The sequence below is a fragment of the Schistosoma haematobium genome, chromosome ZW (genome assembly GCF_000699445.3).
Source record: "Schistosoma haematobium chromosome ZW, whole genome shotgun sequence".
Lineage (NCBI taxonomy): Eukaryota > Metazoa > Platyhelminthes > Trematoda > Strigeidida > Schistosomatidae > Schistosoma > Schistosoma haematobium.
In genome coordinates this window covers 57,976,426-57,991,966 of record NC_067195.1, presented here as the reverse complement: position 1 = coordinate 57,991,966, position 15,541 = coordinate 57,976,426, and the positions used below count along the sequence as shown (strand labels likewise).

The 15,541-nt window shown below is 38.0% G+C and overlaps 2 protein-coding genes across 4 annotated transcripts; one reads left to right on the top strand and one right to left on the bottom strand.

Annotated features, from left to right (window-relative positions):
- Positions 1-270: 270 nt before the first annotated feature.
- On the top strand, positions 271-7,209 carry MRPL49 (54S ribosomal protein L49, mitochondrial). The gene is made up of 5 exons (XM_051218799.1): positions 271-311; positions 3,026-3,136; positions 3,171-3,390; positions 4,975-5,126; positions 7,002-7,209. Exons 2-5 carry the CDS (start codon positions 3,080-3,082, stop codon positions 7,149-7,151), a joined length of 579 nt encoding a protein of 192 aa, XP_051071983.1. The 5' UTR covers positions 271-311; positions 3,026-3,079; the 3' UTR covers positions 7,152-7,209.
- Positions 6,889-13,779, bottom strand: MS3_00003990 (uncharacterized protein). 3 transcript variants are annotated; one of them, XM_051211868.1, is made up of 7 exons: positions 13,713-13,779; positions 12,524-12,709; positions 12,416-12,485; positions 12,236-12,384; positions 10,812-11,143; positions 7,737-7,933; positions 6,889-7,251 (listed from the first exon to the last, which is right to left on the bottom strand). In XM_051211868.1, the coding sequence occupies exons 2-7, from the start codon at positions 12,633-12,635 to the stop codon at positions 7,212-7,214; spliced, it is 900 nt and encodes a 299-aa protein (XP_051071980.1). In that variant the 5' UTR covers positions 12,636-12,709; positions 13,713-13,779; the 3' UTR covers positions 6,889-7,211. The 3 variants fall into 3 exon arrangements, with proteins under 3 accessions (XP_051071980.1, XP_051071982.1, XP_051071981.1); XM_051211870.1 differs by having other exon boundaries at positions 12,219-12,485; positions 13,713-13,759; XM_051211869.1 differs by having other exon boundaries at positions 12,236-12,485; positions 13,713-13,759.
- Positions 13,780-15,541: the final 1,762 nt, after the last annotated feature.

Below are 15,541 nucleotides of genomic sequence, written 5' to 3'. Positions count from 1 at the left end.
AGCACGGTTAAACAAAAGCACGTTTAAACAAGTACTGGTATAGTTGGTTATAATAATGATTGTTTTCATTAAACCAGTCGTGTTCTCGTGATAAAAGTGAGTCACAACAGACTGATGACCGTGGTCAAACTAATGAAGAAGATTACTGGGGCTGTCATTTTTCGTCGACTTGAAGGGGTATTAAATCTTCACAGTGATGGGAATCGGAAAGTTTAACACAGGTCACTTGATATGCCATTCCTATCTTTAATGACTGAAGGTTGAAACACCATAAAGCGCCAGATCCGACCTGTGCGTTGCGTCTAGTATTCGTAAGGGTAAAACATTATTCCGTTTCATATTCATACGTCAGATATAATAATGCATAATTCTTATTAAAATTACAGCAGTGCAACTTCTGTTTTTCAAACCATAATCGGATACTTGACATTGTTTTGATTGCTGGATTTGTAGTGAGATATTGAACCCTCATAACACTGAAATCTCATGCAAAAAGAATAGGTAAATGAAGTCAAACTTTTGGGAAATATGCGAGACACTGATTAAAAATTCTGATGTCGATTCTCTGATGTTGCCACCGAGATTCACTCTTTTCAACCAGGATGATGAGACAATGAGGTATTTCGCCTAAATATCCATTGTGTGGCGATCATTCGACTGATGTCGTAAGCGTAAAAATCCGACTTTGATAGTTTAATCGTGTTATACGAATTTCATCCCAGCGACTTTTGGGTCGTGCTTTACTTGTCGATAGTAAGACTGGTTGAAAAAGTAAAGTGATTTATTCATAACAGGACATCGGAGTATGAAAGAAGGCTGTAAGAGAGTGGCATCCGTCAAATCACCACGGCTTTCAGATCGAGGTCTTATACGCGGTCCAACTGGGTGGCTTCAAGCGGTGTCAGACATGGCTCAGAATAATAACCAGTGGCAGTTCTGGTGTAGTTCTTTAATAATTTTAAAATGAACTCACCTGACTGAACGAAACTTTTTTCGGCCGTATTTTTAAATGAACTATATCCTTCGTCAAATACTATTTTCGTTTATCCAATTATTGACTGAATGACTCACTTCGTTATTTCGTAATATCAGTTCATTTTTGTTGGACATCATTTTCGGTGCCCAAATTTATCCGAAAACACATACTATAAATAAGCAAGAAAAGTGGTGGAAGCTCACGTGTAAAGTATGGTTTACGGCTTTCTACCTAATTATGTTTACAGACATCCAAAGTGATGTCCCTTGCGTTTCTCAATTGACGCTGGGTGAAACTATAATTTATGGACGAACCAATTATATTTACGATAACAGATCTTGGATTTCGACGTTAAATGCGACGACGTGTTTCTTTATTCTCTCGCGACCTTACGGAGCCGTTTGGCCGAACAGCACATAGACGACTGTTAACGGGGATCAATTCTAAAAGTGATTGTTCTCATACTTGGTGCTTTGCCTACACCTGTCAGTCTACAAGAACTTACCGTTGGGTCGCCAGAAAATTGGAGGGTTTACCGACGGCTTCCCGTTTCGGCTTGTTGAGGTCAAGTGGATGGTCATACTAGGATCCTGTATGTGTTTCAGAGACACAGCATACATCAATGGTACGAGATTCTAGGGTCTTAGCCAAGAAGGCCTGTTGTTCGACTTGAATTAGGGTGCGCACGTTGGAGGCTCCAAAGTATAGTTTAGAGTGAGGTGCTAGTTGACCTGGGGCAGTGTTTTGCGCATTAGAACCATTGGTTCTGGAGACACTTGAAGAGGAAGCCAAAAGGGGAATTTTAGTGTTGAAAGTCGATGTAAGAGAAATAATGGGAATTGATTGTGAATACAGTGATCTTGAGTGCTGTTAGAGGTATGAGAGCGGTTGCCACTTCCCGATTGCTCACACTGTGGGGGGGGGTCCTTCTAGAGATAAATGAAAAAAATGGGGTCGGAGTTGCTCTTAGTGACCCGAGAGCGTGTCCAAGGGACAACTGTTTGAAGCTGGTCACGCACGACTTTTTTGTGGGTGATTTTTGCGTTAGATTCGTACTTGTTGAGACCTTACCGCCGGAGACGGAAATCCGTGAGATAAAACGAGCTGTGCATTTCTAGGGTCGGGGTTTTCTAACCCCACCCTTTGTAGGAAGGCAGCATCGCTGTCATGCTGGTTACCTGAGGAAATACTCTTCTGCCGTCACACCTATGTACAGTCAGCAGTATAGCTTCTCCCTCGGAACTTGAATTTGCTGCTTCTGGTCTTACCGCACTTCAACCGATCTGCTTAACATAGTAGGACCTTGAGGGACGATTGTTCCAACCGATATGGCCCGATTGGTTCATCACGATAGGCGAACCCGACCACCACGTCAAGATAGCAGCAATGGTCGGGAGGTTACAGAATAAAAAACATCTTCGTTCATTGCAAAATATTTTGTTGAGACCTGTTTTAGAGGTCATGTCAAGTCAGCCTTTATAATGTTATACAAAAGTGTTCCAGTGCTTATGCTAAGATTGACTGTAGCCTTGACCATGCGAAAACTAAAACTCACTTCATGTGTTCAAAACAATATGTTCTTACTCTTACCCTACCTTGGTAGTATTGATTTATGCAGTGCGGTTTTCATATTATGTTCTTTATTATTATCTTTGTCTTCGTTCACCTTCTAATTTGTCCAGCTGACCTTTTATTCTTTCATAGGCAATGCTTTATTAAGTAGTAGGTGTTGTCAGATTGTTCGAAATGCATTTGGCAAGTACATCGCGTATTTCTGATTACCTTCGTCCTCATTTGTTTATCAAAAAGTAGTCTATTTTGTTGATTGATTTCCTTCTCCTTTCACAGTAACTGCGATTGAAAATTTGGGTTATTCATACCTATCTTAGAAATCATGGTGATTCCATTCTTTAGGTTAAATAATACATATGTTGTCTCATTGTGCTAGTAAAGTTATTTGTAATTTTTGGTATCACTTGTATTTTTGGTACTAAGCAAACTTCTAACGCTGATTCATTTTGATACTATAATTACGTATGTATCTTACAGGTGGGTATTTTACTCACAGGACTTAAGTACAATACGTAACGTGCAGCAGGAAATATGCTTTCTGGAATTATCTTGTGCAGGAGAATGTTCAAATATGCTTCAACCATCCAAGTTAGTTTTTTAGAAACTTGAGTCATTAATTCAGGTCTGCAATAGACATGTAAGAGTTCAATGGTGGCCGACGTTAGAAAATCCATGGGTCGAAGACTCTTTGACTGATGATGATCTACTGAAGAGAAAACCAGTGGATTATGAGATTAGTCAAGCAGAATATGTATGGGTAGAAAAAATTTTGAAGAACACTAAAATCCCGTTTCCCAAAAATATTGTGGCTCCTACTCCTAGTGGCTGGATACCCCCAATCCGTATGCAAGCATTACTTTATTTTTAATGCTTTAACTTAATTCTTCTCACAAAACAGATTGCAACGAATTTCAAAGTCTAGATGATTATTTCCAAGTTCTTTTTGTCGTAGCAATAGTTTTTCGAATTATTTTTACTGCCTACTAAAGTCGAGTAATGGACATAAATTTACATAAATAAGTAGGCGGTATCACGTGTCAGTCAGTTAATAGGAAATGTTTTGCAAGGTTCATAATAACAGTTGAAACACCTAAAACAAAATAAATTCCATTTATTCATTGATAAGTTATTGATTATCAATTCTGTCGTATTGATGAAGTGTGAAAAGATACTACAAAATGATGTCTGTTACAAATGACTACTCAGATTTCCACCAAGTGTGACAAAAGCCATCGTGATTTGCATTGTGCCTAAAATATGTTTACGTCTAGGTGCCATCTAAAATCTTCAGACGTTGGAATATAGTTGTGAATCGGACTTTCCATGCTATATAATTCGACCCATCCCCAATCGCAGTTCTTCAGTCCCACGATCGTTCATTCATAAACATAAGCTAGCTGTCTAAATCAATTTTGAGATTGCCAAAACCTAATAATGTTAATTGTTTTAAAGCTATACGTCCTCAAGAGTTGTCAGGAAACAATTGCACTGATACCATGTTAGATTACACTTGATCATATACATATTTAGTCTAGACATTAATTTTTGTGATGATTACTGATATTTCACAGTTCCTTGAAATCGGGAAATATTATCGGGACTTACCAGCTTTTTATTTGAAACTACTTCATCCAAGTATTTTAACTTTAATAAACGTATACTGTAAAAGTTCAGATATTTTCTGCTAGATGATGAGTCATCCGTACAGAATTCGTAGTAGCAACCACTTATCCCCCGCTCTATGATGTTGAGATTTAGATCAATCAATCAACTAATTTAATCTGATGACTGACATCAGCTAAGTGGGTCACAAGAGCCCGACTCCTTGATCGGTTATAGCAATACAAATAAGAAATTCAAATACTGGTGACTAAAACGTCTGTATTTGTGCGTAGTTTAGTGGACCTTCCGGACGTTGACAACACGTAATGCCTACTTTAGAGGCTTGAATGCATATCCACGCAATCCTGACTGACCATACTGTGTCATTCATTGATCCTCAGTAAGGCCTTCCGTTTGTGATAGCATCGAGGATTGGTAGTTCATGCTAGCATCCGTTGGTTCATCTGGATCCTTCAAATGAAGCCATATGGATCCTACAGTTCATTGGCGAGCCAATATCAAACATGAAGCAAAATCGTATTCCCGTTTATAAGGATTACTTCGAAAAAAATCAACCTAAACATGATCGTGCTTTCATTTAAACCGTATCATCTAACAACTTTATCACCCGATTTACCACTTCCTGACAGAAATATCATTTTGTTTTATGTAAAGCACATCATAGTTTTTTTTATCAATCATCTTGTAGGAAGTATATGCGATAAACGCTAAATGGTATAGATTTTAGGATTGATATTGTTTTTTCCTCCATTGTATTTTATTGGTAAATATTGTACACTTCCTCTTATGCTTTTTTCTGCTAGCTGAACTATCAAAGGATGTACCCTATTCTGTCCGAAGGTCGAAAAATCACATGCTACCTGTTTATTACACAGAAAAACAGAGAAAGAAAAAAGAGCATACACATGGGACTCGACAGCTGACAGTCATTAGGCATGTTGATGGAGATATGCAAGTAAGTTACACCTACATTCCAAAGTAATAAAAGTAGAGTTCAATAAATACATGAGTTATTGTAAAATGCTTATTATGCACTATACTCTCTATTTGACCAAGTGGTAAACTTATAAATTACAAACGACTATCAACCTATAACCTTAGGGTAGGATTTTATTCTGTAGACTGCAGGCATTATGGCATTGCAGTCTGTCATTGAAAGGTGTATTAAAAAAGTATATTACCCTTGAATAGGTTTGTTACTCGAGCACTACTGGTTGAGTCAGAGCTTACGGTGAACTTTTATCAGAATTGTCAATTTAAAGTGGTTTTTTCAGGGCTGTCCACTTTTATTTAACATTGTAATAGACATTCTTTTGGAAATAACGCTCTCACTGTCCAACTTTTCAGGGGATGGTTTTGTATCAGGAGATTCACTTCACTTGGAATTCGCAGATATATTTCTGTTTGGTGAAAATGCTGACAAAATATGGAACCTTCGAACCATCTTAAGCAACAAGGCAAAGATGTTTGGGGTGTGATTCTCTTCCTTCAAATGCAAAATTTTACTTCAGGATTGACCTATTCCAGCGCTTGGATTAGTAATAGGAAGTAAAGTGATTAAGTGCGTCTCACCTATCTTAAAATTCTCATCGATGCTGATGGGCTGGTGTCTGATGAAATCTCGGTGCAGATTCAGAAGCCTCGATTGACTTTTGCTAACTTTTGGCGTCGGTGTGACATCCGTCTACCAAACAGAGGATGAGTTTATTGCTTATCAGTTCGTTCTGTTCTACGTCATTGGTGTGGAACACTGTCACTAAGCGGATACTCGTAGTTTGCCAGTATATGACCTTCGAAGCATCGTTTGTGTGTTTTTGGACAACTGAGTGGATAATGCCGAGATGGGAAATTGGTTGATGTGGTGAATATTTATCTACGGAGGTAGTTGGAACATGTGCCCAACCAATGTCTATCTCTATGGGCGACGTTGTTTAGTATAAGGGTAGGTTGGGAGAAACGCAGGGTAGCACCATTCCATGAAGTCGTTGGCGTATGGACTCAGCAGTATCTGCTTCGGTCTGGGCACCCGGGTAGTATCATAGCCCTCACACAATTAAAATGAAATGACAGTGGACTCAGCCATGTTAGTAGGTGTAAACCACTTGGTTGGGGTCTGTGTGGTTGTGGTAACCAATGGATAAAGATTTTAGGTGACTACTCAGAATCGTTTGCAATGCGCAAATGCCTTCACTCCCTTTTTTCCTGAAACCCCCTTATGACTTTTTCTCGATACCCAATCTTTTCTACCACTACTCCTGGATTTGTCTTGAAATAATCTTATCTCGCTGTGCTAACAGAATATGACAACTTGAACCGATGACCATATGTGTAAGGTTATACATTGAGTATGACTAAGGTATTTCACATTTTCTTATTAAATAAAATGGATATTTTACAGCACGTTTTTAAGAGGAATTCACCTCAAAAAATATATACGAATTCTCCAGCATACTAAACATTACAAGCGCTTTACGAAAATTGGTCTAATTTACTTGTGTTTTTGTTATCACAAGGACATCTACTTGCATACTTCTTAAATTATAGATAATAAAAAACTACGGTATCTTTACATTAACTCAGGACAACATAAAATAGCTCAGGTTTTGCCACAGATACCTAATATCACATTACATAGTTAAAACAAGTTGTATGAATTCCTTAGCATCCAATCGTTTTAAGAAAAAACGGTTTTTGAAGTAAATCAATAAGTCAACCCATTTACTATAAACGTAATAAATCATTTATTCAGTGATAAGCTTAGGGAATCGAAGTGGATTCTTTTGTTTACATGTTTATGAAAGAATGACAACCATTTTTTACAATATTACAGGCTCTGGCTGATGATCTCCGGACGCTTCTTCAACCGAAATGCGAAGCTGGGTTGTTTCTTTGCCAAGTAGATGAAGTAACACGTTGTATAAAAATTGAAGGGTTATTTCAAGAAGAGGTAGCTAAATTTCTTCTTAGTAAGGGGTTTTGAGAGTTGTACAAAAGTAATCATGTATATACTAAATAAACAATGTTCTCGCTATACAAAATTTTATTCTATGACAGCTTCATCCCACGGTCCATGGATAGTCCTGTTAGGAAGAAACAAAATCGAAAATTTGTGAGGGATTGTGATCACACAATATTAAATTTTTTTCAGGGTCTATATCGTTTATTGTGCTCGTGTCAGTGCAGTTTTTAATGGAGCACTTATTTTAAACAGTAGCTTGTTTATATAAACAAACCGACCCTAAACACACACAAGCATCATTGTGGAAACTAATGGTACTAGAATCATAATGTACACAATAAAGGTCTCAAACATCTACAATGACGTGACATTTTCTACCAAAGACTACTAAGTTTCTATTCAACCGATGTCAAATGATAGATTGTTTGTAACTGGTGCAGGATCATATGATAAAAAAACTCATGTTTTGACATGGAAAGTCTCTAGAAGATTAAAATACTGAATTTTACAACGGCTTAACAAGTTATGAGTATTTAGAACTTGTAAGAAAAATAAGTTACAATGAAAAATGCAACTTGGAATTCGACATTTGATTGACTCACAAACCTTTTAATTTTTTGCATTCTTAATAAGTAGCACGGTCCAACAAAATTAATACACAGAGTAGATGTTATGAGTGCGCAAAGGAAGATGCATCTATATTCGAATGATACTCCACTGTAAACTATCGGCCAGGCAGTCAGAAGAATTGTAGAACCAGATAATATGGTTAAGCATATTTGTGCTCCATCACCTCCATTATTCTGAAATGCGAATAAAAGTCAATAACAATATAAAAGTATTTTAGAGAACGTCTTTTTGTGCTATCTTTATGTATTTTGTAGATTAATTAGCTTCAGTGAATTAGAAACTACATTTAGGTTGGTGTCACATGAATTATGGAATAAATGTATGTAATTGATTGCCCTGTATACTGTTTTTTTGTATAATAAATGACGTTGTCTTTTGAGACATGAAATTGATTTGCCTAATATTGAGTTGAGTAACTGTGAGGTTGACCCATGGGTGAACTCGAGGAAGCTCAGAAAGTGCCGAAGACATTCCATCTAGTCATCCTTTGGAAGAACATTCCAGGATCTCTGCGTATACCTTCCCTATTAGACAAATAATAAAAACCACTGTTCACTGACTGGATAACTATAATGATGATTTCGCCTTCACTAAAAACTATAAATACCTGGGAGTTTTGTACTATATTTGACACTTTGGAATGGCATTCTTCTCACTCGTCTTCTCATTTGCAGCTTGGAGGGTTCTAGCGTTCGAGTGCTCAAGTTGTACGTGGTATATCAAAGAATCTAAGTTCTAGACATAATAGTATCCAAACTTTTAACAATGTTAGTCAAACACTTCGATTATCTTCATTTTAGTATTTGTAGTATGATTAATTCTTCGTCTACCACGTCGTACCTGTTGTTAAGCAGAATTATTGAAACAGGACGATTAAGTGGCTTTCTCAATCTAGGATTTATAGTCTTCTTACATGTCAGCGCTAAGAAACTTATTCTACTGCAGTATGAACAAATTTGTACAGATTTTCTAATACTTAAACGATGTACACAATTTGCTTCACATAAAAACGCGTGAGACAACGTTTTGGACCTTCACTGTTTTGATTCGGTTATGCAACTGTCTATTGTACTATACGTATTAATATTTGTACACAAACTTCATTAAGTTAAACTAAAACTACAGCTCTAACTAAACTCACTACACGAAAAATGCTCTTAAATTCTCCTAATTTACTGGATTTCGAAAACATTGAAAGCTGTATCCCTACACTGGGATGTGTCGAAATTATCTTTGATAGACTATACAACAAAACCATATAGCAACTCTTACAATCAATCTCGATTATGATTAATTTTGTTTAAGCCCTTTTATTAACTCAACAGACAATGGTATTCGAACAGTAACAATTCGCATATTTCTTTCTACTATTATGATCACTATCTTATCTGTATAAACGTGTACGCTTGATCACATGACAGCCTACACACATATCTCTTTCTAGCTTAAATGTTGATCGCTTACATATCACTCGATGATTCGTTCTCTTTCCTCATGTATATATGTACTCAAATCATATTATTAGCCTTCGCCTTACCTAGCTGCGCCCTATTAGATTTGACTATAAATTTGCCTCTGTATTTGCTCGCATACACAAATTCGCTCAGTGTGCTTATAGGTTTGTGATCCGTGCTATCCGCTAATAAATTGTAGTTGCCGCTTCTCATTGCCTTCTGATTTCAAACACCGTTAGGATTTATATAATAACAGTTGCATAGATGATTGATATACGAGGCAAAGGCGCTACAACCATACTTACCGATCCCATACAACTGTAATCCTTGGTTTGAAAATTGGGATTCACTATGTCAAATAGGAAACCTTATGGAATTCTGAGGATGCGTACCTTGCTACTAAAGACGCTTCAGTCATGATCACACAGATGAATAGATGCTTTTATAAAACACATTGGGGCCTACAGACAACATAATTCTACAAGACTATCGTGAAAAATATGGCTTTCCGAATATCGGGGTAAGATGTGAAAATATTAACTATGGCGTTAGCAATTGAGTAATGCCACATTTACATTATCCACCACTTTGCGCTGATGCCAGTTTTAGAGTGGAGAATGAAGTGGACGAATTTATGAGCCAGTTATAGCAGACTTATTGTGCGCGAAATCTGCATACAGAGACCTTTGGTGTTCACTAACATACCGTAGTTGTGCTACCCGCTAGATATTCTCTTGCTAATGAAAGGAAAATTATACTGTCCAGTGACTGGCTGTGCTCTGTTCTATGAATATGAAGCGCAGCATTTAAGGGTAAAAATAATTAAGCGTATACTGCCTATTTGATTAAAAGGTTTCTTTGGAGGACCAATCGTGTGGTGGGTCTACTGGATAAAATTATTTAATTTAATAATAAAATTTCGGGTAAACCGTTCAGTCGTTTGGTACCGACTGCAGTGAACGAATCATGTGTTAGTATGACATTCTGGAAGTCTAAAAAAGGGAGTAACAAGATTAGGAAATGATGACTGTAAGGATGGTCAAATAAGGCTAAGAGATATTAGCCCACCAAATCGGTTATTAGTTTTATTCGTTTACACAAGTGTAAACACTAGATATTTCAGACTATAGGAATTGTTGATGCAAAATTTTAAAAAATATAGGTTAAAATTATCAGCAGAGTTAGATGGTAGTTAGCAGTGCAATCTAGAGCGTGTTTCTCCACACTTGGAGCTCGTCAGTTGGATGTACCTGCATCAGAGTTGATGTTCACCTCGGGACTTGAACCCAGCACAATTCACTTCAAACGCCACCGCATTATCCATCTAGATACCTTGTAAATCTGCTTATAATGCTTATGACTCAACGGCAATATTGAGGTGAACCGGACATATGCCAGAACAGACTGATCGGTTACCCTAAAGTTTATTTACCTGTGAAATCAATAATAGAAGTAATTTGGATTAGTCTATGCTGTCCAATGCTCCACACACAGTTTCATCTGCTTAACCTATCAACATTTGCATTGAAATGAAAAACATTGAAAATATACAATATAAACAGTAGCAATCATTTGAAACAAAGGTAGCTGTACTTACGCGAAACCTTCTTGTTAATGCTGGCCATAATGCTAGTAAAGTGACGGCAGTGGAAAGCAATGCGAAAGTATGATAAGGGTCAGGTAAACGACTAGCCAAGCAGAGAGCAGCTAACAAAGCAGAACTCAGAGAAATAGTATTCGACCCAGGCTTTCGAGGATGACCTTTCCAATGAGTCTTATAATCAAAACATGTCCAATACACAAGAAGAAAAAAAGTACACATGGCGTATATAGAGTCCGTGCTTACGCTCGATAGGAGAGAGTGCAGAACAGGAGCAAGCAGAAAGCAAAATGTAAAAAATACCATGCCCGACTTGATTTCAGGTATGACTGAAAATAAAAATCATAAGTGATATATAACAACAGAAGGAAACTTCAGTACTCATATACGAAAGTATCAAGTGTAGTGATGATACTGTTAGGTTAGCAGTAAGGATATATCTCGAAATATCCTATGATTCACATCAGCTGTCTACTTAGATTAGACAATGGTTGACGCAAAAGCAGAGGAAATCGGTAAACTTCACTGAGTCACTTTTACGTGTAGTCGACTCTTTTGCATAACCAAGTAGAATTTCAAAAGATCATGTATAATTTTTAGCATTATAGTCCAATATGTCTATTTTCAATTTAAAAGCTGAGATAATGCCGAAGATTTGACCTAATAACTACCTTAATCGAGTGATGTACAAAGTGGTTCCGTTCAATTACCTGTGAAATTTTATTTATTTAATATTGATATCTCATATGTATGGATATCGACTTACTATGCAAATGGCCTACTCATTTGCATAGTGGTCTTATCTTTGATCTTAAATTAATCAGGGACTTATGTCAATAACTCAATCTCGTGAGCAGCCATCACTCACCCATGTCATATATTGCTCATTAACTATCAGTCAAGATTCTTTTCCGTCGACTGACAATCGATGACTTATTGGTCAGATCACTGAGGATCTTCTAGATAAGAGTGTACTCAGACTTGCAGATTGCTTTTGTGTTCATAACTAGATATTTGCTCATCTTTCCACAGGTAGGCTACTTGTCACTCAGTAAATTAAACGCTAAAAGCTGAACAGATTTCTGACTTGTAATCATATGTAGATCATCTGCTATTATTATCTATTACATTAATATTCCCTTATCAACAGGAAGTTTATGTACAAACTAAGGTCACAAGGGGTAGAAATGTCGGATTGTTAGTCCCAATTAAACTTAACCCCCATAATATTATAGATATTGAAGCACCAAGAATGTAGTGTTTCTCATCACCATGAACTGTTTAAGCCTTATTAAAAAGCTACAATATTCCAGAGTAACATGTGGGTAATTAGTTAAATTCTAATTTGTCTTACAGTTTATAAGTATTTATTCATAAAACCTTAACATATAAAATCGAACTTACGTGAAGCTTATAGTTACCTTTATGAAATTGTCTTTCATTTTCCTCTTTCATTGACCAAAACAAGGCATATCCAATAGTTATAAACAAGAAAAGGTAAAGATTGAGATACTGTGGAGAAATCCAGCCGAACAGTAGATAAAAGTAGATAATTACAAACAAAGACAAACTGTACTAAAGTAGAGATGAATAAAACATACCAACAGAGTTGTTGATAAATGCTGCCAGCAGCGATTATAACATCACGTGCTCGAAGTTTGGGTAGAAACACTATTTCTTGATAACCAGATAAATTAATTGCAACTAACGGTTCTCTTTTAATTCAGACAAGAAATCTGAATCTACATAATTATCAGGTAGACCACGATTGTTGTATAGACAGTAGTTCCACTTTTTTGTGGGAGGAGAGTTCTCAAACATAGCTGTTTACTCACCAATCTTCGCACACCAGAAAATCACTAACCGATACATGTATTTTAATCACTCGGAGAATGCTAGAAGTGGAGTGGAAAGTATTTAAACAATAAAATTAGGTTTACGAATAAAACCAATTTATAAGATTGAAACAACCGCATAAAGAACTTATTATCTGTAAACATGAAAAGGTATAAAGCCGTAAACCATACTTTACACGTGAGCTTCCACCACTTTTCTTACTTATTTATAGTATATGTGTTTTCGGATAAATTTGGGCACCGAAAATGATGTCCAACAAAAATGAACTGATATTACGAAATAACGAAGTGAGTCATTCAGTCAATAATTGGATAAACGAAAATAGTATTTGACGAAGGATATAGTTCATTTAAAAATACGGCCGAAAAAAGTTTCGTTCAGTCAGGTGAGTTCATTTTAAAATTATTAAAGAACTACACCAGAACTGCCACTGGTTATTATTCTGAGCCATGTCTGACACCGCTTGAAGCCACCCAGTTGGACCGCGTATAAGACCTCGATCTGAAAGCCGTGGTGATTTGACGGATGCCACTCTCTTACAGCCTTCTTTCATACTCCGATGTCCTGTTGTGAATAAATCACTTTACTTTTTCAACCAGTCTTACTATCGACAAGTAAAGCACGACCCAAAAGTCGCTGGGATGAAATTCGTATAACACGATTAAACTATCAAAGTCGGATTTTTACGCTTACGACATCAGTCGAATGATCGCCACACAATGGATATTTAGGCGAAATACCTCATTGTCTCATCATCCTGGTTGAAAAGAGTGAATCTCGGTGGCAACATCAGAGAATCGACATCAGAATTTTTAATCAGTGTCTCGCATATTTCCCAAAAGTTTGACTTCATTTACCTATTCTTTTTGCATGAGATTTTAGTGTTATGAGGGTTCAATATCTCACTACAAATCCAGCAATCAAAACAATGTCAAGTATCCGATTATGGTTTGAAAAACAGAAGTTGCACTGCTGTAATTTTAATAAGAATTATGCATTATTATATCTGACGTATGAATATGAAACGGAATAATGTTTTACCCTTACGAATACTAGACGCAACGCACAGGTCGGATCTGGCGCTTTATGGTGTTTCAACCTTCAGTCATTAAAGATAGGAATGGCATATCAAGTGACCTGTGTTAAACTTTCCGATTCCCATCACTGTGAAGATTTAATACCCCTTCAAGTCGACGAAAAATGACAGCCCCAGTAATCTTCTTCATTAGTTTGACCACGGTCATCAGTCTGTTGTGACTCACTTTTATCACGAGAACACGACTGGTTTAATGAAAACAATCATTATTATAACCAACTATACCAGTACTTGTTTAAACGTGCTTTTGTTTAACCGTGCTAATTACAGCCATTTTGTGCTTCCATTACCTTCCATCATTATTCCGCGGTTCTTAGCTTCGTTCGCACGTACTCCACTTTCCTGTTTCCGCTTGTACCATTTCTTGGCACGATCTTGCTATTCGTTCGATACCACGAGATCGCCAACGAAATAAATCTGGTTACGTTCAACCTACGCCTTCTGATTTCTTTGGCACGTGTTCCTTGGTAGCGGTGTTCATAGTCAACTGGGACTCGACGCCACGCTACAACTGGTGAGCCAAATTTTGGAACACGCTCCAACCTCTGGTCTAAGCTTCCAAAGAAGTCAATTCGGCGAGTCTATAGTTTATCTATCCACGTCTGTCGTATATTTTCATTTTATCTTTTGATATATAATATACTCGACATGACGGATAGCGACAAGAATAGTATTAATGTCATAGACTCAGACGTACAGGCCATTCACTTTCGACCTGTATCATTCATTCCCTACGACCCAGAGGTTTGGTTTGCTGCATTAGAGTCTCAGTTTGAGACTCGTCGCATTACGAGCCAAAGGCAAAAGTACGCCTTCGCTCTCCAATCACTACCCGGGGACCATTTAGTAGCTGTACGTAAGGTTTTCCTCAATTCCAACGTGCCTAATGTTCACGATCGCCTCAAAGAGGTAATTCTCCGACACTTCCTCCCATCGAGGGAGGAACGATTGAGGACATTGTTAGCACGTCACCCCCCGGGTGATGCTAAACCAAGCCACCACCTCACGCGCCTGCAATCTCTTGCAGGATCAACAGCATCTGACTCGGAGATAGTAAAGGAATTGTGGCTCGAGTCATTACCAGCCCACATCCAACCTACTGTGACGGCCCTGCTCGAGGACTCACCGCTTAACCAGGTAGTCCTCATAGCAGACAGAATTTTGGCGAGGACTAGTAACAGACACAGCTATGTAGTTGCTTCAACGGCACGTCCTAAAGTAGACATGGACGCCGGTCACTCTTCAGCTCATGGCGACAGGGACGGGTGTATTCACACACGTCTTAGTTTTCGAGACCGTTGTAACGTACCCCAACCCTACGTCCCCCAAGCTCGCTCAAGTTCTCGCAAACCCGTCACCACTCGCCCAAAAAGGCATCTTCCAAGCCACGCCGAAAGGCGGCTTCGGAAGCGAATGAAAGTTGGTGCTGGTTCCATAGGTCCATCGGGTCTGGCGCCCGCCGAGGCGGGAAACGCCAACGCTGGCGAGTTAAAGCGGCCTTACTCACCGGTCTTTCACCCCAGGTTGGTTGCTTATTCTATGTGCACGACACAGGAGCCCAAGTTTCTGTCGTATCACGGGGTTGCAGCAAGTCACAAGCCACAGTGCTTCGACTACGTGCTGCGAATGGCTCAGTCATTCCTACCTACGGTACACGACAACTCGCGGTCAACCTGGGCAACCGACGACGGTATCTGTGGGCGTTCATCATTGCTGATGTTCCTACAGCACTATGAATTGCTTGTCGATTCACGTAGGCTGCAGCTAATCGATA

Excerpts from the sequence above, each read along its gene's own strand:
- MS3_00003990 (XM_051211868.1), bottom strand. The coding sequence starts at position 12,635 with ATGTTTGAGAACTCTCCTCCCACAAAAAAGTGGAACTACTGTCTATAC. Across the intron at positions 11,144-12,235 it reads TGAAAGACAATTTCATAAAG|TCATACCTGAAATCAAGTCG; the intron begins GTAACTATAAGC and ends TTTTATTTTCAG. Across the intron at positions 7,934-10,811 it reads CATTAACAAGAAGGTTTCGC|AATAATGGAGGTGATGGAGC; the intron begins GTAAGTACAGCT and ends TTCGCATTTCAG.
- MRPL49 (XM_051218799.1), top strand. The coding sequence starts at position 3,080 with ATGCTTTCTGGAATTATCTTGTGCAGGAGAATGTTCAAATATGCTTCA. Across the intron at positions 3,137-3,170 it reads AATATGCTTCAACCATCCAA|GTCTGCAATAGACATGTAAG; the intron begins GTTAGTTTTTTA and ends TCATTAATTCAG. Across the intron at positions 5,127-7,001 it reads ATGTTGATGGAGATATGCAA|GCTCTGGCTGATGATCTCCG; the intron begins GTAAGTTACACC and ends ACAATATTACAG.